At 51.8% G+C, this 24,965-nt stretch overlaps 2 protein-coding genes across 15 annotated transcripts in view; one reads left to right on the forward strand and one right to left on the reverse strand.

Moving 5' to 3' along the window:
* Positions 1-15,233, forward strand: part of KANSL1 (KAT8 regulatory NSL complex subunit 1) — a 178,520-nt gene extending 163,287 nt beyond the window's left edge. For 2 of the 3 annotated variants that reach the window (XM_059380824.1, XM_059380823.1), the window contains 8 exons: positions 6,106-6,288; positions 6,775-6,963; positions 7,318-7,466; positions 10,980-11,101; positions 11,654-11,711; positions 11,946-12,058; positions 12,875-13,127; positions 13,439-15,233. In XM_059380824.1, coding sequence (XP_059236807.1) covers positions 6,106-6,288; positions 6,775-6,963; positions 7,318-7,466; positions 10,980-11,101; positions 11,654-11,711; positions 11,946-12,058; positions 12,875-13,127; positions 13,439-13,666 — 1,295 coding nt within the window. In that variant the 3' untranslated portion in view covers positions 13,667-15,233. The remainder of the gene's footprint in view (positions 1-6,105; positions 6,289-6,774; positions 6,964-7,317; positions 7,467-10,979; positions 11,102-11,653; positions 11,712-11,945; positions 12,059-12,874; positions 13,128-13,438) is intronic. The other variant, XM_059380825.1, reaches the window with a different exon arrangement.
* A 4,663-nt stretch (positions 15,234-19,896) lies between these two features.
* MAPT (microtubule associated protein tau) overlaps positions 19,897-24,965 on the reverse strand; it is a 95,932-nt gene continuing 90,863 nt past the window's right edge. For 3 of the 12 annotated variants that reach the window (XM_059379296.1, XM_059379294.1, XM_059379292.1), the window contains 3 exons: positions 24,883-24,964; positions 23,576-23,688; positions 19,899-20,620 (listed from right to left, as the gene is read on the reverse strand). In XM_059379296.1, the coding sequence (XP_059235279.1) occupies positions 20,405-20,620; positions 23,576-23,688; positions 24,883-24,964 (411 nt within the window). In that variant the 3' untranslated portion in view covers positions 19,899-20,404. Of the gene's footprint in view, positions 20,621-23,575; positions 23,689-24,882; position 24,965 lie in introns of all 12 variants that reach the window. The other 9 variants (XM_059379304.1, XM_059379302.1, XM_059379299.1 and 6 more) reach the window with 5 other exon arrangements.

A 24,965-nucleotide genomic window follows, 5' to 3' on the forward strand; every position in this document is an offset into this window, starting at 1 on the left:
CCCTGAAATAAAACCCTGCCTCGCTTTGCTAGCCATATGGCCCAAGTTTTCTACTAATATTACCACTTTTATTAGAAGTCACCTGACAGCAGGAATAATTCGATCAAGCTCTTTCTTAATCAAGGGAGTTCTGATAACAAGTCCTGGAGCAGCTAGCTGTAGGATTTAGGTAGGGGGGGGGGGAAGAATTCAGTAATTTGAAAAACAGATAAAGGAGAGGGGATTATCGTAATGCAGTGTTTGATCAATTCTCACACAGAAGAGGGCATCCTCTAGGGTAGGTGTCAGTAATTACTATTTTTTATAAAGTTTCATTGGAACACAGCCAGCCCATTTGTGTACAACATTGTCATTGGCTGCTTTTCTGCTAGAGTGGCAGTAATATTACATAGTTCACCAGACTGAACATGGTTTGGCCTGCAGTGCCCAAATTATTTATCATCTGTCCCCCCCCCCTTTTTTTAAAAGATTTTATTTATTAATTTTGACAGAGAGAAATCACAAGTAGACGGAGAGGCAGCCAGAGAGAGAGAGGGGGAAGCAGGCTCCCTGCTGAGCAGAGATCCTGATGCAGGACTCGATCCCAGGACCCTGAGATCATGACCTGAGCCGAAGGCAGCAGCTTAACCCACTGAGCCACCCAGGCGCCCCTCATGTGTCCCTTTTAAGGAAAAGTTTATAAACTTTTGGACCATACGGATAGCAAGCTAGGCAGGGTTTTTATTTCAGGTCGGGAGTGGTGGAGCAGTAAATAAACTTTAGAACATAATGAGTGGGAAACCCTAACACATCTTCTGTGTACTTCAGATTCCAAGGTTCATTGGCTTTTACCTTCTCTTACCATTTGGATTATAGCTCATATAACTTGAGATTTTTATTTGTATAGCATTTTATGGTTTACAAAGGACCTTCTACTTGTTTTATTTGCTTCTCTCAGGAATCTTGGAAGGTGTTAACTTCAGTTTGTGGTAGATTAAGAAAAGGCTCAGAAAAGTTGTGCTTTATCTTGGGCTGAATGGTAATGAGTTTTTAATGGTTCTAGAATTCAGACCCATGTCATCTGATGTGTGTCCTTCATTTCACTATATAATATGCTTCTACCCAGCCAGGTTATTCAGGGAAATCAGTTTTCTACCCATTTCTAGACTCGGACTGTAAGTGGAGCCGCCTGGAAAACTTAGGAGCATTTCTTGGGTTGCTCTCTCAGGATCACATTTGCATTTCTCAGGATCTCATATTTGAATAAAGAAGCCTGAAGCCTGTAGTTACATTCTGATTCTGATAAGGCCTCTTCCATACTCACTGAATATCAGCTTATAAACATGGCGATCATTTCTTTGTCAACTGCATTACCATGTACAGTTGGGAATTGTCTTCCCCATCCCCCAGTCACATATGCTCAGACTCTCTGTCTCACAGACTGGTGCCTTTACACTTCCTTACTCCATCCAGTTTCAAACTATTGTAGGTAGCATTGAGGGAGAAAGGAAGGAAAGATGTGGAGACTCTCCTCTCTGGTCTTTAGCATCTTCACTTTCCTGCCTGCCTTTAAATACTTTTCCTTTCTCATTGTCTCCCAGTCTCACACAGCTCCTAACCATGATACTGGGGTTTGGACAGGAGAGTTGGTCATTAAATTTCCTTACGAGACTGTAAAGGAGAATATATATATATTTATTATTTCAAGTAGGATGTAGGAACATATTTGCCTTAGACTTTCTGTGGTTTGACTTGGGTGAGACCGTTACCACAGTTAATACTGTTCCTTTTGGATAATTTTGTTTTGATCCAAACAAATTACCACATTCAGAATGTTTGTAAGTTGTAAGGTTTTCACAAAGATGTCCAACTCACAAAGGGCACCATTCTTCTGTGTGAATAGCACTTCCCAAGTATCGAGATTCCCCATGGATCACTGTGTAGAATAGTAAGTAACTAGCGGCCAATGTAACACCTGACCTTTGGGTCACTCTTTTACAGCCAGTTCCCTTGGAGATACTTGGAGATGGCAAGATTTCCAGGTAGTTTTACTAATGGTTCCTAACCTTGTTTGTAGGTGGGATGGGAACCAACTGCAGCTCTCAGTCCTAGAGCTCTTTCTCCCATGTTGACCACCCCTCAGCCATTTAGATTAAGTGTGGCTAGAGATGGTAGAATTGGAGGAGCTGGAGGAGCTGGGTGCCCGGCTGCAAGGTGAAGGCATTAGAGTGTGGTAACTCTTCAGTACTCCTAGGAGGGGGAGCTTGTTTCCTTAACAAGCCAGTCAATCCTTAGCATGGAAATGTAGAGGAAGTCTAAAACCTTGGTACAATGTTAACTTGAGTTTGAGCTTCATAAGAGCACCACCTGCTGGCCTTGAGGATCTATGCTATTTTGAGAGCGCTTACCCAAGACTGGTGTATGTGAGGCTACCGCAGTTTAACCAGCAGGAGGAGGAAGTGAGTATTATGAAACAAACCTAGAAAATTCGCTTGAGAAAATGGTGGAAAGTAATGAGCAAAACAGTCAAGTGAATCGTGAAATGTCAGACCCCTCCAGTAAGCATGAAGTCAGTCTTTTCATTTTGTCTGAGGAAATAGTAACTTTAAAATGATGTTAGTTTCCTTCTGTTTCCTATTTTCTGTTTTAACACTTCTGTTTTCCTTTTACTGACCTGACCAGGCATCTGCACCCTCTTCTCTGATAATGGCACTTGAACGGCATGGCCTGTGTGGGGATGGAATGTGTGAAGTCTTCTGGCTGAATGGGTCCCTATTGTGTTCTCTTCTGTTTCATACCCTTTCATTGCTTACCTTCAGATCCTGCATATCTAATCCCATTTCAGAGCTTTAGCGCTACATGGATCTCAGGTGTTATGACTTTATTTAGAGCATGAACTCAGACCAGCAATTCCTAAGAGATCATTTTTGTTCATTGGCTGGGGGATTTAACGGACTTCCAGTTCATTCTTAGAGGAGTTAAACACACAGCAAGTTTCTAGCAAAGTAAAACAGCCTGTGTGCTTTGAGCAGTTTGTTATTATCCCTAACTGTCTGTTCGGTGGGTTTATTGGGGAAATTGCTCTTGATTCTGCTTAATACCTCAGCTCTAGGGCACACGGTGGTATTCTTCAATTATAGCAGCTTCTCCCTTCAGAGCATTAGATGAGGGTGGGGGATTAGGTATGGTTCTGGAGTCTGATGTAATGTGGAGAGAGTCAGGGACGCCTGGGTGGCCCAGTTGGTTAGGCGACTGCCTTCATCTCGGGTCATGATCCCAGGATTGTATTAGGCTCCCTGCTCTGCCAGGACGGGGAGGTGGTGGCAGTGTGGGGGGCCTGCTTCTCCCTCTCCTGCTTCCACTGCCAGCGCTCTCCTCTCTTTCTGTCGAATAAAACCTTTTAAAAAAAGAAGGGGAGAGATTCCGTCAGTCTAGGCTAGCAGTAACAAATACTGTCATCTCTTGTGCTTACTCTGATTGGTGGTGGCTTTGTATCATCTATAATTTTTAAAGATAAATCTAAGGTCTCGGGGTACCATAGGGGAAACAGTGCTTTGATTTTTTTATTTTTGTCTGCAACAGAGGAAGGGAGAGCTCTAGAGCATGTGTGCTGGGATGTTACCTTCCCAGATCTAGGCCTGCCACCTCATTTTACCAGTAAAGCTAAAAAGCCCAGCTAAGTGGTTTGTTCTTGTTTTTGCCTTCTACTCAGTAATGGAACTAGGACCTGAATCCAGGCCTTCTCATGTCTAGTCAGGGTGCTGTTTCCATTATAAATCAGGTCTCTTAAATTCTTCCCTACCTCCTTTTTTCCTGGCTTAATTTTCAGGTTTGGTAGAGCAGTGACTGGATAAAGTAAAAGGAAAACGTGAAATCACTATTGCTTTTGTTGTTCCATTATATAGACTTGGCCAGTCAATCACTATTGCTTCTGTTGTCCCATTATATAGACTTGGCCAGTCAATCACTATTGCTTCTGTTGTCCCATTATATAGACTTGGCCAGTCAATTCTTCTGTTGACGAGGGGTGTCCTGGGATATGGAGGAAGTGTTTTCCCCTTTGTGAGGCCTCTGGACATTCCAGCTTAGCCCAGTTTTCAGAGTGCCTCCAGACAATGCTTTATTTCCTACACATCCTTTTCCCTAACCATTTTGAATTACAGCAAAAAATACCGTTAATAGCCTCAAGTCAATCTTGATTGTTTTTTAATGGGAAATCCTTTTTTAAAAAAAAATTAGCCCTTCTTTAGGAGGGTGGGGAGAATCAAACAATTTTATTGAGGGACTCGGAGAGGAGTGGAAGGGCTGGAAACATAACGAGATCCAACAGCCTCGGTCTGGTTGGTATCTCCCCAACTTTGAGGTAGCTGAAAGCTGATGTTTATCTTTTAAGGTTGGGATAGGTGAATTTGTTTTTAAGTGTGGAAAAGAAGGAATGAGTATGCCAAAAAAAAAAAAATTCAGAAGACAGCACTGTCCTTACATACTGTACCTCAGTACTTAGACATATAGCAAATATTTATTACCTTTAAAACTTCAGTAGGTCTCCTGATTTGTTGGGCTGCCATAATAAATGGCATAACAGTGGTCTTTTCACAGAACTGGAAAATAATGTCTGGTGCTGAGACCTGGCTGCTTTCCGACTGAGGAAAGGCATCCCTGAGAACAGAATTATTTTATTCACCCAGGGTTATAAGTTCATTCCAGTCCTGAGAAGCCCAGTGTTCAAATTTGTTCTTAAAGTGTCATGAGGTCCATGGTATATACTATAGAAAAGAGTGTTTAAATGTTTTCACACTATAGAACTGCCTTGAAAAATACCCTATACACTCCACTTCTTGCCAGTAATTTGAGAAATCTTAACATTCCACCTTTCCATTCTCTGAACCAAATAATCTCATGGTGTGGTGGCTGAGAGTGTGGGCTCGAGGGTTCTACATACCTGAGTTTGAGTGTTGGTTGACTTACTAAACTGTGTATCCTTAAACAGTTAATTCACCTCTTTGAACCTGTTTGGTCTTTGAAAAAAGATCATAATGATGCTTATATCAAAATGAAATACAGATTTTAAATTAATTCTCAAGTGTAAGACCTGTAAAAAGAAAACTGCCAAACAATGCTGAGAGAAAATTAAAGAAAACCTAATAAGCAAATAGATCTACCACGTTCATGGATTGAAAGACTTGGTGTTGATGGCAGAAAAGAAAGCATTTCTCTTAGATTGACCTTAGAGTCCGGAAATACACAACGAGCTGTTTTGTATTTGAGTTTTTTCCAGAAGCCTGAAGAAGAAACAGACCACCTAGAATTAAGGAAGAATCCGCTTCCATTTTATCTACAGCACTGAATGTTAGAATAAAGTAGAGTAGTAGTGACAGTTTTTAAGGTCTGAGAGAAAAATGGTTTCAGTCTAGAAAAATTTTTTTCTAAAGAAATTACTTAATGGCACGTTCTTAAGAAAATAAAAAACAGAACTAAGAAAGTGAAAAGGTACAATAATGGTAAACCAAAGTGGTAAAAATTATAGTTTAAAAGATTAATTTTGATGTTGAGTATTAACTAATCGGCAAAAAAGAACCGATTAGAGGCCCGTGGGGGCCTCTGGGGCCTGGGTGATAGGGAGGTGAGGAGCTAGGAAGGAGGGGGCCTAGTTCTCAGTAGATGGTAAGTATTTGTTGAATGAATATATCCTGATTAATTGTGTTGATAGTATTAGGTTTAAATGTTTTAGACTCTAGGAGAATTGAAGCAGGGTGTTTATCAATCTTTGGAACCAGTAAAGTTTAACAGACTTGGTAGAATTCCTGAACAAAGAAAACTCCATTGATATATCAAAAGGTGTTTTTAGATGGGGTGTATGTTTGTTTAATTTGAAAATGAAAGGCAAAAGTGACTTGCTTGTGAATAAAAGAATGACCTTCAGTAAGGTTCAGGTAACCAGCTGCTCCACAGGACAGTGCTTGCCCTGCCAGGCCATCCTGCCCACTGGGCACAGAAGAAAGGGTGTGATGTGGACCCTCACTGGGTGGGGAGCGCGGGTTCCCGGTAGATGCATCTCCCTTCTTGAGAGAGGAGTCCAGAGGCCAGGTGTCTGGACTAACCCGCAGTGTTTCGTGTTTCTCACAGATGTTCCCACAAGCCTGCACTTCCAGAGCATGCTGAAATCTCAGTGGCAGAACAAGCCTTTTGACAAAATCAAACCTCCCAAAAAGTTTTCACTTAAGCACAGAGCACCCATGCCGGGCAGCCTGCCAGATCCAACTCGTAAAGACAGGCACAAGTTGGTCAACTCCTTCCTAACAACAGCCAGTAAGTTCCGGAGGACCTGGGATTCGTCCTCTGGTTATTCTCTTTTCCTTTTGTATTCTCAAGTTACTGTTTTGCTGTGGCAGTATCTCGGGGTTGGGAGAAGCAGTTGGCTCATAGAAATTCAGCTCACAGTCTACTTCTGCTTGTCTTGGATGTTCTCACATGGACTTCGAAGGCTATTCCAGACACCAGGCGTCTCGGGGCAAGACCCAGAGTGCGGGATGAACAGCTGGCAGTGACATGGCATTGGCTCCAGCTGTGGGCAGGCTGTCTCCTGTAGCCTGGTTGCAGATCTCTCTGCTCAAGGGCCCTGTGGGCTGCCCAGCCTGTCCTGGCCCTCGTGCTGTCTGCTAGGACTGGCAGTCCCAGAGGACTCTCCTGCTGCCCTGGGTGTCTGTCACTGGCCTAGAGCGAACTTGAGAGCTTGGAACTCAAATAAAAGATGGAGAGAAGATTTCACAGCTCCTTTTCTGTTCCCCTCTTCAGAGCTGTCCCATCACCAAACTCGGCCTGACAGGACCCACAGGCAGCACTTAGACGATGTGGGGGCCGTGCCTATGGTGGAACGAGTGACAGCGCCAAAAGCAGAGCGCTTGCTCAACCCACCGCCACCTGTGCACGACCCAAACCCCAGCAAAATGAGATTGCGAGACCATTCATCTGAGAGAAGTGAAGGTAGGGCCAGGCCCGGCACCTCTGCCTGCATCTGCATCTGCTCAGGGCTTTCTGGGGCAGCCTGGGCTTCTCTCAATCGCCCCCAGCTTTGTCCTTCACTTTCTAGGAAGGCAGAGTAGAGGGACCCCTACCGCTTCTAAATGCAGGTTACTTCTAACTGCTGCAGCGACCTCCGCCCAGCCCCCTACCTCCCGCAACCAGTTTGCTTCACCTTTTTATCCTCTAGGCTTAGAAAGCGTTTTGCTTTTACCATGTTTTTACCATGCTTTTACCATTGCTGGTATTTGTGGCTTGTGCTGGAAGGAGAGCTGGTTGAGGTGGCCACGTATCCCTCTTTTCTCTTGACTTCTGCAGTGTTGAAGCATCACACGGACATGAGCAGTTCGAGCTACCTGGCGGCCGCCCAGCATCCCCCACACAGCCCCCTGGTGCGACAGCTCTCCACCTCCTCAGACACGTCGGCACCCACCAGCTCTAGCCCACAGGTCACGGCCAGCGCGTCTGTAAGTACCTGTGCGGAGCTGGCTGGCCAGTCCCTCTGCAGTCCCAGCTCCTCAGAGGGCTCTGGAGGACAGTGCGGGGAGTGGGCTGTGAGGCCCAGGGCATTTGGGGGTGCTCAGCTCACCACGATGTGTCATTTTTTAGCCCAAGGGATGGTATTTGACCTTGTGTTCTCCGTGGTGGGAAGTTGGATGCTGAGACACACCCTGAAGGTGGTCTGTGGGGTTAGGTCTCACCCAGCACTCAGCAGTAGCATGGCTTTGATCCCATTGGTTCCAGAAGCTCACCCGCGAGGAGCGGTAGTGGACAGGTACTTAGGAACACTGGAGGCATTCCATTTCCTTAGTTTCACTCTCCTGGTGAGCGGAGGGGAGAAGGCAGGGCCTCGCGCCATCCCTGAAAGCTGTCAGCACAGCCATTCCAGACACACATTCCCGCTAGTTTCTTTCTCATATTTAATTCCTCAGTGTTTGCCTCCTTGAAACATATACCTAGAGCTTCTTGGTGCCCACTGACTGGTCCTTTCTGTGGTATTTATGATAATAATGGTGATGGTGCTAATAAAATGGTGTTTCTTGTGTCTGTTCTTCATGCTTTTCTGTGTTAGCTCATTCAATCCCAATACTGCCCTTTGAGATGTAGGTGATATGAAGGATTCTTACTCTGTTGGCAGGGAAACTGAGGCTTTGTAAGGTTAAGTAAACTGCAAAGGGATGCAGCTTGTGAGGGTTATGACTGCCACTCAGCCCCAAGCCGTGTGACCACAGAGCCAGCTCTTCGCCATGACATGCACGTGTGAGCTCGGCGTCACTGAGGTCACTCGTGGGGGTGTGCACACGCTAGAGCCCCCTTCAGAGCACACTTCAGGAAACGTATAAGCTCACAAATGGGCTCGCTTTGTTCTCTGTCTTTGCTCTTCAAAATCACTCTTTTCCGAATGACCTCTTTATTCCTCCCTTTTACCTCTGTCACCCACAGATTTTGGTCTAAATAGGTGTGTAGTGTCTATCACAAACTCCGTTTCCCATCAGAGGATATCAGTCAACCAGAGGATTCCGGTCTGAACTCTTGAGATCTGACAGTTGGAGAGACTTCAGCGCTCTTTCCCTTCCTGGCCCTCCTTGTCTGGAGGATGTTCCCTTAGGCCTGAATTGTTTGAAATTTTTTCTTATTAATTATTGAGTACAGATTTTGTATCTGCACTGACCTTTATGGCTCTCACTGCCTGATGTTTTCTAAAAGTGTGGATTTATTTAATAGTAAGAAGGAGGATAGGCCAGATACCGAAAATGAGGGGGAGAAACGGGGGTGGGGGGTTGTGTGGGGTAGCGCTGCCTGAAAGCTGTTGGGCACCTCAGAAACCTCTTGTGGCTTTAAAAAAAAAAAAAAAAAGGAAATCCCTGAGGATTCTGATTTGGTAGAGAAGGCATCCCAGAACCTTTTGCTTGCTTCTATGCTTTGTTCCTTTTCTCCCCTTTCCTTCTTGGCAAAGCACTCTTCATCTTGCTTCTGAGAAACCACTTTCCATTCCCATCACCTGTTTTGCCCCTCTGGCTCTAAACAGGAGAGAGTAGTTGAATTAGACCCAATGAGTGCCTGGTGGGAGGCAGGGCTCAAGCCCTATTGACCAATCTATCTATCTATCTATTTACTTACTTACTTACTTACATACATACATACATACATACATAGTAGAAAACTTGATGTTGAGACAGAACTCCACGGGTATTGTCCTCAGCCCACTCCAATCTCTTGTCTTTGAAGGTACTAACAGCAGGCCCAGAAGATTCAGGGGAAAACACACCTGTTTCTGCCAGCTCCACATTCAGTCTTGACCAGGCTGCAGGGAGAGCGCTCTCTTGAGCTCCCCTGAGGTACACTTCCAGTCATGGGATGTGTCCTTTTAGCAGAGATGGGCCAGTGGTAGAGGCTTCAGGGTGTGAGGTCACTGAGCCTTAGCTCTTAGACCCAGGCAAGATTTGCAGAATTCTCTTCGACTGGTTAACCAGTTTTACCTTAAATTTGTGAGGTAGAGGCCATCTGTCCTCATTTGACAGAGAAGGAAATGGAAAAAGACGTTGTGGTGGGCTGACATGAGGGGCGACAGCAGCTAAAGGCCTGGCCCAGGAAGCACCACCTGTTGGCATTCTCAGAATGCCTGAAGGGATGGGTTGAATCAATCCCGTATCACCCTCCAGGAGCAGAGAGTGGGGTGGTTAGTTGTAGGGAACGGTGTCTTCCTCATCATGCTTCATGAGCTGATCGCACTTGGGGCTTGGCTTTGAAATGCAGCCCCTTGGGTGTCTCCAGCTGTGCTGTTGCCATGGTAGCACATGTGTCATCCCACTGTTGCCCTCTGGCCCCTCTCCACTCAGCCACCAGTGTCTGTTTCAGGGTGGGCCCTTCGCTATCTGGGCCCAAGCAGCTGGTGGACTTTGCCTGCGTCCGAGAAACCAACCAAGGCCTTCAGCTCCCTCCTGTATTCCTTCTTTGGCCTCCGAGCTGCTGTAGATGCTCACCTTGTCCTCTGATACAGGGCCCTTGTTAGTCTTCTTCCCTAAGAATTTGAACTTCTCAACCTGCAGAAGCAAATCTCTCTTCTTCAGGAGTGAGCTGTGTGGGCAGATCCAGGTCCTCTTCCTCTGTTTCCCTCCACTCAGCTCCACTGATAGAGCTAGAAAGCTCTCCACTCTTCCCCAGTAGTCAAAAAGACAGGATATCCCATAGGGCTGAGCAGATGGTGGGTGCAGACTTAGCTGAAGAGTTCAAATCCGCAAGAAGGAGGTGCTTTCATGACGTCCAAGGTTAGATGATCCGTTGAGCTGAGCCTGTGCCCTGAGGTCTTTCCAGGATGAGGAAGCTCCCGTTTCTCAACCCTAAGGGTGCACTAGGTTTAGGGAAGCGTTGGCTGTGGGGGCCTCTAGGGCCTGGGTGATAGGGTCATCCTTTCTGCTTCCCCTTGCTATCTCTAACGGAGGGGGTAGTTAAAGTGTATGTGGGGGAGTCAGAAGCACAGCCTGACTTTAGGCCTCAAGGTGAGCACCCCTGCAAAAATTCAGTAGAAGTCTTCTTCCACATGAGCCCACGAAGGAAGAGCCTCGGGAGCCACATGGTGGCTCTCCTGAGGATGTCACAGGGGGAGACCTCGTCCTCAGTGCAGGTGGCCGGGTGCTGGCCATCCTATTCTATGTCCCAGGTGTCGGATTTGACGTTTGCAGAATTGTGCCTCCCTTGTAAATACACTTTTTTAAGTGGTACATACGACTTTGGGGCTTAGACTTTTTTTCTTTTTTTTCCGTCTTTTTTAAGATTTTACTTATTTCTTTGACTGAGACACAGCAAGAGAGGGAAGCCAAGCAGGGGGAGTGGGAGAGGGGGAAGCAGGCTTCCCACGGAGCAGGGCGCCTGATGTGGGGCTCAGTTACAGGACCCTGCACATCGTGCCCCGAGCCGAAGGCAGATGTCCAACAACTGAGCCACCCAGGCACCCCTTTAAACTCACCTTTGTCTTACAGCAGCCAGTGAGGAGGAGAAGGGGAGAGAGCTCATTCGACATTAACAACATTGTCATCCCAATGTCTGTTGCTGCAACAACTCGTGTAGAGAAACTACAGTACAAGGAAATCCTTACTCCCAGGTAGAGGCCTTTGCTCATCGGCTTCTTGCCCTTTTCTTCCATTACTGCCTCTTTCTCCTCTTGTCCCCGAGCCTTAGGTTTGTCATGTCTTTAAGAGAAATTCTTCCCTGATAACAGTGAAATTTTTTCTGTATATCATTCTCTCGTTCTCTTAATAAAGAGTACCAACCAGACCTCAGGCCACATGCTGGCTGTAGCCGTGTTTGTCTGACAGCCTAGTGTGTTCCCAGTAGTGAGTTCGTTGTCTGCAGCAAAGCAGGATTTCACCTGGGAATCACACCCGCTTTTGTGGACAGCTTCAGAAGTGGGCAGCCCCGTGTATGTGCTCTCACAGGCTAGCAGTCTGCCGGGGCTGGCAGTGGTCCCCTGCGGACAGTTCCTTTGCCTGCTGTTTGTCACAGCTCCCAGCCGGCTCCCTGTGTCTGTCCTTTGTGGGGCCCCTCTCTGAGGCCTTGGGAATACCAAGGCAGAGGGCAGCGCGCTCTCACACAGACACACTCAACTGCCTGGCTGCCCTGCTCTCTCACACTTGTCCTGTCTTGATTTTGGCAGCTGGCGTGAGGTCGATCTTCGGTCTCTGAAGGGGAGTCCTGACGAAGAAAATGAGGAGGTAACAGCATGGTCGTTCTCTCTTGGAAGGACGCACACCCATGCCTATACACACACGCGCGCACACACCCTAGGGGCTTGAAGACCCGTGAGTGTCAAGTACAAGCTCACTGTATTCCTGTCCTGACGGGGACAGCCCCCACAGTAAGGGCTGGGGCTGGTTCTAGAATTACTCTAGCTTTACTTGGGCTTGGCTTCCTGGAGAGAGGGAACCAGTGAAGCTGTTCTCTTGCAGGTCGAAGACCTATCTGACGCAGCCTTCGCCGCCCTTCATGCCAAATGTGAGGAGATGGAGAGGGCTCGGTGGCTGTGGACCACGAGTGTGCCACCCCAGCGGCGGGGCAGCAGGTGACGGGGCAGGCACAGGTCCCCCGGCCTGGGAAGGGAGGGTGGGCAGGGAGTTGGGCGCTGGGTCCACGGGGTTGCCACTGCCCCTGGGTTGCTCTGTGTGTCTGTCCACTGGTGAGGGCTGAAAACGCAGACGTTCCTGGCTGTTTGTTGGACCTAATGAGGGTATGAGGGTCACGTGGCTGGAGCCTTGCTGAGCCGTAGGGTCGCTGTCCAGTTGTGGCAAACTTGCGTGATCTCCCGGCTCTGCCTGGCGGCTGGCTGGGCCGTTCGGGGGCCAGTTGAGGGTTGTGTTGATTGAACCAGAGGCACTTCGGAGGCCTCACCACAGTTAACCCTCCTTGGGACAGTTGAATTGGGGGGTTGTGGTCCTGCTCAAAAGAACTGGCCAGCCCTGTCTCCGTTTGGCTAACAAAGGCACAGAAACCCTCAGGAGTCTCAGATAGAAAGATTTAGGGCCCTTGTTTCTCCCTTGACAACAGTTTTCAAAGCCTAGATGATTTTCCCTTCCGTGTGAATTTGGTGAGCACTGTGCCAGAGATTGGCCCCTGGCATCGTTCTGCCCTGGCTTTTCTCTTGGGACGATAGGTGCACCCATTTCTTAAGATTTGTGTATCGGGGCATCACCCGCCCCCGTACAGAGCGGTGGAGGTAACGAGGGGTTTATGGTTCCTGGGAATGAACTGTGTCCGTCTACCTCAGCTCCTCTAATTGGGATACTCTTTTCTTGCCTCCTCCCCAAGCCCCCGAAAATCAACCTACAAGTAATCCCCCTGTCGCCCAGGCACTCAGATTTGCAATCTCCTTGGTGTCCAGGTCTTACAGGTCATCAGATGGCCGGACAACTCCTCAGCTGGGCAGTGCCAACCCCTCCACCCCCCAGCCCGCCTCCCCTGATGTCAGCAGTAGCCACTCTCTGTCGGAGTTCTCCCACGGTCAGTCCCCGAGGAGCCCTATCAGCCCGGAACTGCACTCGGCCCCCCTCACCCCTGTGGCTCGGGATGCGCTGCGACACCTAGCCAGCGAGGACACCCGTTGTTCCACGCCAGAACTGGGGCTGGATGAGCAGGTGAGGAACACTGCCTTTGCGTGGGGGTCGGCCGGGTAGGGGACAGAATGGGGAAGAGACAGCACCCCCTGAAGATGGGTCTGCCTCTCATGCCCCTCCCTCTCTGCATCTTAAAGGGGCTGCACTTAAAAGTGACCTTCTGAAGGGACCGTGGGACGGGTGCCCACTCCGAGGGGTGTTCCTGGACCACTCTAGGAACTCTCGAGGGACTAGTCTTGGACTTCAGTCCACACGTTTTGGGAGAGGGCCTTGGGGCAGGATGTAGGCTGGGCCTCGCTCCTCACCGTGGCAGTCTGTCTGTCTCCCCACAGTCCGTCCAGCCGTGGGAACGGCGGACCTTCCCGTTGGCCTACAGCCCCCAGGCGGAGTGTGAGGACCAGCTGGACGCGCAGGAACGGGCAGCCCGCTGCACTCGGCGCACCTCGGGCAGCAAGACTGGCCGAGAGGCAGAGGTGGCCCCCACCTCACCTCCTGCTGTCCCCCTCAAGAGTCGGCATTTGGCAACAACGGTCACAGCTCAGCGTCCAACTCACAGATGAGCGGGAGACGAGAATCTAAACAGACTCACTAACTATTGGCATTAAAGCTTCAGAAATCTCTGCGTTTGATATTCAAACATCATATGCCGGAAATTTTCACAGTTTTTAGTGAATTTAAGGAATTTAGATTATACTTTGGTATTTTTTGTTTTGATTTTTGTTTTGTTTTGGTTTTGGTTTCCATGTTTTGTCGTCACACACCTGAGCACTTCCTCCAATTGGCAAACAGAAGTTCAGGATAAGACCCTGCTGGCCTGGTCCTGGCATGTCCTCTGCACTGTTGAATCACTGGACTTAGCGATGCTAGATGATCACCCCTCTCCTCGCACCTGTGGGCAGGGTGCACCAGCCAGGTGGGCAGAGGGGGTTGGGGAGGGGAGAACAGCTTGCTCTGGGCCCCGCCTTCTTCCCTCCCCTGCCATCGGTGGTGGCCTGGCCCTGCGCTGGCCCTCCTGGCTGGGTCCCCCTTGGCCATCTGTGCTAGAGCACCCCCACCAGAGCCTCATGGCCATAATTGCCACCTGTTCTCACCAAGCTCTCAGTCGACAGAATGGCTTCCCCTTGTCATCCAGATCTTGGAGACCTAGTTAGGGTTTCCTCTGCATTTGGTCATCTCTGTTTTGACTCCTTAACTGCAGTGACCTAGCTGCGGCTGCTCAGGTCCCCGTCCTGCCCCTTCGTGCCCTGTCGTCTGCTCCCCGACACTGTCCACATACCTGTACGGACCAGTCCTTCCACTCGGGACGTTTTTACCACCTGTCCTTGTCTGTGACGTTAGGGTTAGGGCTACTTAACTTCATTCCCACTCCTCTGCAAACTGGGGGGTCAGGGACACGAGCAGCCATCTTCCCTGTATGATTCTGTCGTCACAGATGCATTTAGTTCCGTTTCCTTCACATCCGGTTCCCTGTCGGTGTCAGTTAGACCTTTTCCTCTTCCATGCTCCCCTTGCCTGTGGAATGCTGTCTGGTCCCAGCTGTGGTTCCCATCGCTCCCTCCCCACCCCCCGTGGTTAACCACGTGCCTGTCTCATGTATGACCACATCACCAAAAGGGGGGGCAATAAGGACTTCCTTATTTTTATTTTTTTTTGTTGTTGTTGCCATTTTGTAATCGTATAAAAATAGTAGACAAACTGCTTAATGGTTGGGGTTTTTTCACAATTTTCAACATTAGTGATTTTTTTTTTCGATTCTGTTTGCAAGTTAAAGGGTTTGTCATTGTTTCTTTAAAAAAACAATAATGCACCATATCCCTATGCATAAAGTGCTTCTTCTATTTATAAGGTTGAAAATTCTGAATAACCCTTTTAGCATTGTTAAAAAAAAAAAACAAAAACAAAAATGGAAAAAAAAACCTTGTATTTTGTAAATATTTTCTTTTCCTGCTTTGAGCTGTGTATTGGCAGCGAAACATGTAGCTGTCTTTGTTCTATAGAAATGCTTTTCTTCAGAGAAGCTGATCTTTGTTAATGTCTTGATTCTGTTCGCAAAGCACAGACTAGTGCTTAAAAAAAAAAAAAGGAAGGAAAAATTGAAAAAAAAATAATAAAAAAAAAGTTACAGAATGTTGTGTTGCCAGGCCTTTCTTGACATTGGACTGGCTCTGCATGGCCATGGTGGCAGCCCGGGCCCCTGCCCTGCCGAGCAGTTCTTGGGGAGTCTCCATTCTGTCTCTGGGCACCTCGCAGGGTCACCTGATGGTCACTAGGAAAAGGATGTTGTCGGGGGAGGTGGGGGGTGAGGGGACCCAGAGGACAGGGGATCTCCGTAGATAATCTTCTTGTTGGATGTAAGAGATAGATCGTTTGATCATTGCCTTTCCCTAGTGAGACCAGCAGTATGACATTTCATATCTATTCTAAATTGTTAAACTCTTAAGAGAGATCCCACCTCTCGCTTTGTTTTTTTTCTTGGTTTCCCCCACCCCAGGGTTGGGGTCAGTGAGAATGTATATATACTTTGTAACATCATTTTTCTGAGGCGGCTCAGTGCTGGATTCTCTTTGTGCACGACACGGAAGTGGGCAGGCCTGATCCCTGTTTACTCCCTGTTTACTCTCTTCCTTCTGATGGCAGTGCAGTCGATGCCACCAGGGAAGCCCCCTGTCCTGGCAGAGAAGCCCCTGAGTCTGGAGGTGGCATTTCTCTCTAGTTGCCCTGTCGCTTCTGTGGGAGCTTCTGCCCACAGGGGCTCAAGCAGGGATGGGAGTGGGGGGTGGATACAAAGTTGCAACTTTGTATGAAGATCTAAGGGTTCCTTGTTAGCGCCTTGACCTGATTACTAAATAATTCAGTGGGTTACGGTTTTCTGTTTTTGTTTCCTTTGTGGGCTACACGGTGTTCCTGTCCTGACGCAGCGGACCTCTTCCCCCCCCATCTAAGTAAGGATCCAAAGGAAAGAGGAAGGCAGATTCAGTTGGACTGACTCGCAGGTCTAGGGACCAAAACCGATCTCCCCCACTATCCCCGCTTGTCTGGTGGCAGTAGGCTGGCGTGGGTCTGGCCGACTGGGAGCGCAGCCTCTTGAGCTCGGCCCCAGGGGCGGTGAGTTGTGAGTGGGACCGGGGTGGTTTGCGAGCAGCGCTCTGAGTCCGTGCAGAAAGAACAAGTCAGAACTCTTCTTGCATGTCCTGGGCCCCGGAGAGAGCTGTTAAATTCTGATGTCCAGGTTTTAGCAACCTTGTTCAGAGCCATGTTCTCGGGTTGGGAAAAGACTTGGAAATCCTACATCCTCAATTATGTTCTTATTTGAATCCACACACGGAGACCTTATTTAATCAGTAATAACTTTATTTCCAAATTCACTTTTACAGCAACAATCAGTGTAAATCATTTGTTAAAACACACAGTACACCATAGGGACATTCACAGACAGGAAGCTAAGCTAAGATGGTTTCATGTCCCTCCCCCCACCCTCAGAATTACCGAAGAAATTGTGGGACTTGCAAGTGCCAGAAATTGTCCTGTCCAACACTGCAAATTCACAGGGCAAAGTCCATTAGGAGGGGCGACTCTGGGCCAGTGCCCAGGGTAACCCTTTTCGAAGCTGAAGAGAAACCAGAAGTCTCAAAGCCACAAGCCCGTAGATGGGACAGGCTGACCACCTCCGCCTCCGCCCTCGTCCCCACCTTGTTGGGTCTACTTGGGGACAAGATAGAAGAGGGTGAAGGAGGAACACTTGCAGCTGCCAGGAGGGCAGGCTGCGCGGCCAGAGCTGGCGGGAAAGGTGACACAGAGGTGCCAGTGGCTTAGATGGAAGGATGCCAGGGTCTGCGGGAGGCAGGGCTGGGGGCCTAGGGGGCCTAGGGGCCCCCTGAGAGGGCAGTTGTATATCCAGGCTCCTCCACGAGCCTTGCTGCCTGCGCTGGGCTGGGTGGGAGACAGCGCGAGCCGGCCGCCCGCTGCACTCGGGAAACCTGGCAGGGGAGAGGTGAAACCCCAGGGACCTCTAGCAAACGGTGGGTGATCTGAAGAAAAGGGTTACAAGGCGGTTGAACTGCTACCCTCCAAGACTTCCCTCTGCCCTTGGTAACTATCTTACAGGTTCCTCCCCCCCTCCCCCCAGAAGCACGACAAGCAAACAGGATACAGTCTCCGCATTGAAGTCAATTTAAATGGAACTACTGATAAGTGAGTGGAGGGCTCGAAGGGACCAGGCGTACAGCACAGCCTGTCTGGCCCACCCAAGGGACACTGACCGTGGAGGTGGGGGCAATGAGGGTGGCAGAGTGCCCAGCCCTGGAGCAAGGGTGGGGTGGGGTGGGGTGGGTTGGATTGTCCTCATTCAAGGTCACAAGCCAGCATCCCTTTGCAGTCTCCCGGCGAGCACTGACCCGATCACCCTAAACCGTGCTGTCTGGGCCGTCCCCAGTAGTCCATCCCACCAGGGAGACTGCAGGGCCCTCTGAGCAAGGCTCTAGGAATAAGGTATCAGAGCAGGTTCAGCAACTGCGGAACGGGTAGCCAGAGTCTGTGGCCACAAGGAGGGGCCGAGTGTCCATGAGCTACCAACTCTGAACCGCATTTCCCTTCTCTTCCTCAGGACCCTTCTAAGGACAGCTGGGACTCAAAGCGATGGAGCGCCTCACAGTGGTCAGTTCCGGGCCCAGATGATTCCTTGCACGGAAACCTGGTTGCAAACGAAGCCCTGGGTCCTGGAGAGGCGGCCCTTGACTCCCCCAGCCCCCAGGGCTGCCTGAGACTGGGCCCGAGGTTGCTGAATTTCTCTAAATCGATTTTCTATGAAGGCGGTTCCCTTTCCCTGTGCTGGGCAAGCGGGGCTCCGACTGAGGCTTTGGGCCGGGTTCCCCCTCTGCAGTCCGGCGGCTCGGGCTCCCAGGGCTGCTCCAGGGCGGGCGCAACCCCTGCCGTGGCTGTGGGGATGCAGTGGGGAGACCCGGGCTGCCTGCCCCAGCATTCTGGGCTGAGGAGGGGCTGCGGCCCTCTCCCCAGCTGGAACTGGATCCCGAGACCCCCTCTCAGGGTTGCTGGGGGCTTCTGGCTGGGACCAGAGAGGGCCATCTTCCTGCTGCAAACCAGGCCGGCCTGGAGATCCGCGGCTCTCCGCCCTGACATTGGGAAACCCCGGCAGGGGCCGCGAGGGGGCGCCATAGCTTCCGTCCTGTGCTCTAGTCCTTCCTCGAAGCGGAGGGTCCTCGGATGTCACAATCTGGTCTTCTGTGGGTCCCAGAGGCTGTGAAAGACTTTCCAATCGGGCGGCCCCAGCAGGGTAGAGAGCCACTGGTCCCCTGGAGCCGGGCCCCAGTGTGTGTGTAGCGGGGAGACATCTAGGACCCCCAAGGGGTTGGGTAGAAACCTCTTCACAAGCATTTCAAGATACATGCGTCCTTTTTTTTTTTCCTTTTCATGATCATAGTCACTCTGTGAATCGAAGCATAAACAGATCCGACTACAAGGCGACAGGATGCAGACGGGGAGGGAAAGGCGACATCTATGTATATGTTCAGCTGCTCCAGCAGGACAGACGGTCGGCACTGCTTCCAGCTGGGCCGGGGGGACAGACCGTTTCCGAGGGGATGTGCTCCCCTTCTGGGGGTCCGCACGGGGGTCGGGCGGTGGCGGGGGTTTCTCAGAGGCTGGCAGTCATGAGCTTGGGTGGAAGTTGGGGGGGGCGGGGTGTGGTGTGGTTCTGCCCAGGGGGCCTCACCTGCCTGTCCTGGTGCCACCTCTGGAACCGGGACAGCCAGCCTGCGGCCAGCTCAGCTCAGGAAGGGGGACAGACCCTCATGGAGGAAAAGGCTCTCCAAGTAAACAAGGCAAAAACATCCCGGGTCCTCCCTGAGCCCACCTGGGCTCACGTCTATGAGGAGAGGTGGGGGATAGGAACTGAGGAAGGTCATCGGGTTCGTGGGGGACACACCAGTTGGTGAGCAGAGCTTAAACCAAGAGACCGAGGTCTCACCGTGGGCCCGGGCTTTGCCTCCACTCACTCACACCCCTCAGATGAGAGCAGGTGCCTCCCGCATCTGAACAACGTCCATTGCTGAGAAGGGGCATGGTGAGGCTGGGGACTCGGGACATTGTGACACGATGAGGGGGACAGGCAGTGACTGGGCTCTGCACAGCAGACACACGGGCATGGCGGGTGGTGGGGGGTGGGGGAGACAGGTGGCTGCAGTGGCCGTGGGAGGGACAGGAGGCTCAGGACCCACCCACCGGAGCCCCGCACACCCAGAGATGCCAGAGGCCCAGGCTGGGGAGCAGGCGGATGCCCCCAGGAGGCACGAGTCCTTACAAAGAGAACCGGTTAGCCCTAAAGTCCCAGATCGGTGAGGTGGCCAAAATCGTGGCTGCAGTTCCAACCTTCAGAACTCAATAAAACAGGGTTTCCGTGGGGCCAAGGGGAGCCCCTCAGCTCAGGACCCCCACCCTGCAGGGAGGGAGAAAGAGGCCAGCACTGGGGACATCAAGGTCAGTCTTCGAGGAAGTGATCCGCAAGGTGCCACCCTCCCGCCAAATGGCCACCTCCTCCCACCAGCGTCCCTTCGTGGTATAGGGGAAGGACCGGAGTCTTGCTCCAGAGGGTGGCACACTGACCCACAGCAGGCCCGGGGCCACCAAGCACAGGAGGCCACTTGGTCCAAGTTTGCAGTTTGTCCTTCCTGCTGCCCTTCCTGGCCGAGGGCAGCGGCTCCTCCCCACCAAGCCCCTGTCAGCCCCTCCCATGCTCTCCCTTCTGCCCTCCCCCCTCCCCCCACCGGCTCTCCCGGGGCTCCCCTTCCCTCCCCTCCCCCCCTACAAGGTTGACATCCTCCACAGCTCCAACATGGAACCCGGTTTCAAATCCTTTGTTGCTGCCGCTGCCTCTGTGACACCCCCAGGATGGGGCAGAGAGGGGACGCCCCAGTCCCTCGAGATGCCCCAGAAGCAGCTTGCAGAGCCTCTCCACCCTCTTCTACTCAGAGGGGAAAAAAAAAGAATCGAAAGGAATTGCCCAAGGAAATGTCGGGTGTGGCCATCTTTTGAAATGTTTTTAAAAAATATTTTATTATTATGAGCCCACCCATCAATTTGGAAAGATGAAATTTGCTCTTTTTCCCGTCACTGATTTTGAAGTCCCGAGCCAGAGCCGAGTGACAAAAAGCAGGTTAAGTGCTTAACCGATTAACCGGTCTGTGAGGAGCAGCTGGGGGAGGGCAGAGGGCGAAGGGCCAGATCATTCTTTTTTTTTCCACACTCTCGTCTCTCCACGATTATTGACCGCCCCGGGGGCCTGATCACAAACCCTGCTTGGCCAGGGAGGCGGACACTTCGTCGGCTAGCGTGGCGAGCTGGGGCGAGTCTACCATGTCGATGCTGCCCGTGGAGGACACGTTGCTCAGGTGCCGCGGAGATGTGTCCCCAGACACCACGGGCGACTTGTACACGATCTCCGCCCCGTGGTCGGTCTTGGCTTTGGCGTTCTCGCGGAAGGTCAGCTTGTGGGTTTCGATCTGCAAGAGAGGAGGAGCGCGAGGGTGAGCGAAGCCCCGGAAAGGGGGGCAAGCCTGGGCCTGCCTACGGGCTCAGGAGGGGGAAGGGAGCCGTGGTGGTGGCGGCGGCCGGGGCGGTGTGATCTCCTTTCCAGAGGGGACACCTGCACACGGCTGCCTGTGTGCCACCCGCTTCCCTTCTCCAGACGCAGTGACCATCGTTCGTGTCTTGTGTGTCCTTCCAGAAATTCCCACACATGCACAAACGTGATCTATGAGACGTGTGTCTGTGTATTTAATACACAGAGTGACAATATCACATGCTTTACGCTTCAGTCTCTTGGCCTGATAACTTCCATTATGGGCCCCTGGCTTCCCCGATGCTTGTCCCGCGGATCATTCTACCGTCCTCTACGAAAACGCAGCCGCTCCCCGGAGCGCGGGTTTTCGCACTGTTCCCGCGTCTTTGCTGATCACAACGCTTGTCCGAGTACCGGCCTGTGCACGCCATTTCACACACGGGGAGATGCATCCTAGGAGCAGAATGGCTGGAAGGTCCAAAGCCAAGTGCATTTGATTTTAATAGATACTAACAAGCTGCAAATGAGAGCATGAAGGAGGGGCGCCTGGGTGGCTCAGTCGGTTGAGAGTCTGCATGAACCCAGAGTCCTGGGATCCAGCCCCCACATTGGGCTCCCTCCTCAGCAGGGGGTCTGCTTCTCCCTCTACCCCTACACCCTGCCTGTGCTCTCTCTCTCTCTCAAATAAATAAAGACAATCTTAAAAAAAAAAAAAAAAAAAAAAAAGGCATGAAGGAGAAGCCAGAGGTGAGTAAGGCACACCACCAGAGTCACTGCTGGCCAGCCACGAGCCACACACATTCCTCCCCATCGCCGGTGATGGGGGTTGGAGGGGGGGGTTGGAGGCAGCAGCTGTGGGCAGCACTGGCAGGTGGGCTAGAAATCCTGCCATGTTGAAGTTCTTTGTCAAGTACAGAAACAGGAACATAGCCAGAGGCCCAGAGGTCTTTGCTCCACAGGAGACCCGGGACACTCAAAGCATCTGCTAGAGACATGAGCAGCTCGTAATCATCCCTGAGGAGTCCTGACGTGGTGGACACAGGAATTCCCTGCTCTTCTGGGCCCTGGGACCATTGTCCATCTGGTGAAGCCAGGAAAATGTACACACGGGCATGTGCTCGCCCACCCACAATTCCTCCGCACAATTTCAGGAGTCCTCGGCCCCGGGGGTGAAGAGCCCCCGTTGTAGGAGGCGTGAATGTGGGTTTAGCCAAAAGCCAGGCTCCCATTTACGCTCTACGGGTATCTTGTCCATTTTGGTGCAGTGCTTTGCAAAAACAGCCCTTCCCTATCACGGTATTTGAAAGGCTGTTGGGACATAACCTTTGATAAGAGCATTAATGGTAGAGTCTTGAAGGAAAAGCGATAGGGTCCTGGGAATGTCCCCAAATCTCCCAAACTGGAAGGGGCTCAGGCGTCAGGGGCCCTGTGTTCCACTGCTCATTAGCAGTTTTGCTCATCACATCAGGAAGTGGGGGCCTGAATCCGATCAGGACAGTGTCTTCTGGGTGGGGGGCCAGGCCCATCCTTCTGAGCCTGCACAGAGGTGAGTTAAAATAAGTTCACACTCAGGCCTGACTCGGACTCACATTCTTAGATGGCTACAAATACCCGGAACCTTCCAGAACATGGTCTCATCTGGGTCTCCCCACCACCCTGGGATGTGGCTATTTCTGTCCATTTTGCTGATGGAGAAATGTGTGCAGAACCCTGGCCCATCCTGCCCAGGGTCACACCTCCAAGCAGAGTCAAGCCCAGAGCTTTGCTCAGGACCCAGAAGCTTCCAGGGGTGGGCGGAGACCTTCCCTCACCCAGGGAGTCACCAAGGCCTTAACCCAGGGAGGGGCAGGCCTGAGTTTGCAGCCTCTGCTTTAAGACCATCCCAGGAGGTGCTTCTACAAAACTGTACCGTAGGGCCTTCCCCTCAAACACAACATGGGGTGTGTCTATCGAGAAGGCCCAGTGCTGACCCAGGAGGCACGGGGGGGGATGAGGGGCGGGGGTGGGGGGCGACTGGCTCAGCCGACTCCCGGCTGCCATGTCCAACCAGCCGAGCCACCTTGGGCAGCACACTTTCTCAATGCTGGGCTAGGTCTCAGAGTCTGTGCCCATTCTGGAATCCCCCCTTCTCTTCCCCCACAGCTCTGTCAGCTGCTGGGAGGCGCTATAAACTGGTAGAAGAGCCGTTTCCAGAACTTCACGGCGGGCATGCGTGGGAACCCCCCAGAGGGCGTTTTGGCTGCATTTCTGCAAAAGAGGAAAAGGGCAGCCACGGCAGCCACGAGCCCACATCCTGTGACGCCCCCAGCAGAAGCCCGCTCAGGGCCACACGCATCCTCGTGTCCCCCTCCCCCACACTCACACAGCGAGACCTGGAGACTCGAGAAACTGCAGGGATCGCCGAGATCTCGGGCCAGCAGCCTCCCCGCGGACATTTCTGTGCCAGACAGGCAGGTGCTCTGCAGGAACCTGGATTTCAGCAGCATTGTTTTGCTCTAACTGCCTAGTGACCCATTTAGAAAATTAGGTTATGTTCCCATGACTTGTTCGTGGTGCGCTGGGGCGGGCTCTGGGGCCCCTGCCTCCTTGCGCGGATGCTTGCCAGCCGCCGGCCGACTGCTGTCTCCGAGGACTGCGGCTCTCACCTTCAAGGGCACAGACGAATCCTCTGGGAGCTTTCGAAACTCCAGGTGCCCAGGCGGCCCCTGAGACCCATCAGAGTCTGGGGGGAGGGCGGGGGGACATCAAATCTGGCAATCACTGTCCTGCTGAGAATCCCCATCAAGCCGACCAAGACAGGCCCCTCGGCTTTCCTCCTCTGGAGAACCGGACCAGGCTGCGAAAGCGTTCATGGCCACATCCAAGTGCAGCCTCCTCCCCGCCCTGCCCGGCTTACCTTTTTATTCCCTCCGCCAGGGACGTGGGTGATGTTGTCCAGGGACCCAATCTTCGACTGGACTCTGTCCTTGAAGTCCAGCTTCTCCGACTTGACTTCCACCTGGCCGCCTCCTGAAACAAGGCACATGGGGCACGGCTCCTTGAAGGAGGGCAGAGCGCGTGATGCCGGGAAGACGCCCGCCTCTCCGAGGGGGTAGGACTACCCTTCAATTAGAAGGTGCTTGGGGCCCAGGTAAGCCCTTCCAAAGGGCCTGATGCCAGCTTGCTGCATTTCTCTCATCACGGTGGGCATCCAATATTCGCTCAACAAATGCTTCCTCCTCTGTTACCGCACAGGTCTCGGACAGCTCAGTCCGGGAGGAACAGCTCCGCACTCTAAGCTTGCAGAGAGTGAAGTCTTTCTATGCCAATGTCCCGAAAGGAACAAGCTCTTCGAATGAAACTAAATGGTGAAACGCATCCTAACCAAACCAGGGCCCGGACCCTTCTCCTTCCTTGGATGCTCAGGGCCGAGCCCAAGCATGGCGGACACGGCCTGGGGAAGTGACTGTTGCCGTTCCTTTCTGGAGAAAGGATAAAGCCACCCGAGAAAGCAGCTCCCCGCATGGGAGATGGCGGCCCCAGGCGAGGAACGGTTTTCACCGGGAGAAAACCGTCCACATCAGCGCTGGTCAAGACGGTAGCCATCAGCCATGTGTAGCTACTTACATTTTAATTTAAAAAATTTTTTCATTTCATCAAATGCACTAGCCACGTTTCCAGGGCTCAACAGCCACACGTGGCTGGTGGCTATCCGACGGAACAGAGCAGGTCTAGAACAGTCCCCCCATCGCAGAGAGATCTACAGCTACTAGCTCTGGCTTCTACATGGTGTGGGACGGGGAGGGGAAAGGCAAGCGTGGCAGAGCCCCAGCAGTACTATCTGTTGAAACAAAGTCACAGCGGGAGCGTGGCAAGGGCTGGTGAAGTGGCCCCCCACGTGGGCTGGGGACCACACAAGCCAGCCTCCGGGAGCCAGATCAGGCCCTCCCCCAGCTCCAGAGGCCCTATGTGCACCTGTTCAGAGAACCACAAGCTGGAGTCAGGACCAGCCTCTGCCCTCTCTCCTCGAGTTGCCTTAGCCAGCACAGCACCCCACGCAGGAGCGAGACAGGGCAGCCGGCTCTCCTGGGGCCCAGCAAGTTCCACTTCCAATGTCCCCCTGGCCAGCCCCTCCCCTCCGTCCCTCCCAGCCACTTCAGGAGAAGGCACCCCTCAGCCAGTCCTGACCCCATCCCCGACCCTCCCGCCTTCTGTAGGGGCTACCTGGCTTATGATGGATGTTGCCTAACGAGCCGCACTTGGAGGTCACCTTGCTCAGGTCCACTGGCTTGTACACTATCTGCACC

Source organism: Mustela nigripes, chromosome 16, assembly GCF_022355385.1.
Source record: "Mustela nigripes isolate SB6536 chromosome 16, MUSNIG.SB6536, whole genome shotgun sequence".
Classification (NCBI taxonomy): Eukaryota; Metazoa; Chordata; class Mammalia; order Carnivora; family Mustelidae; genus Mustela; species Mustela nigripes.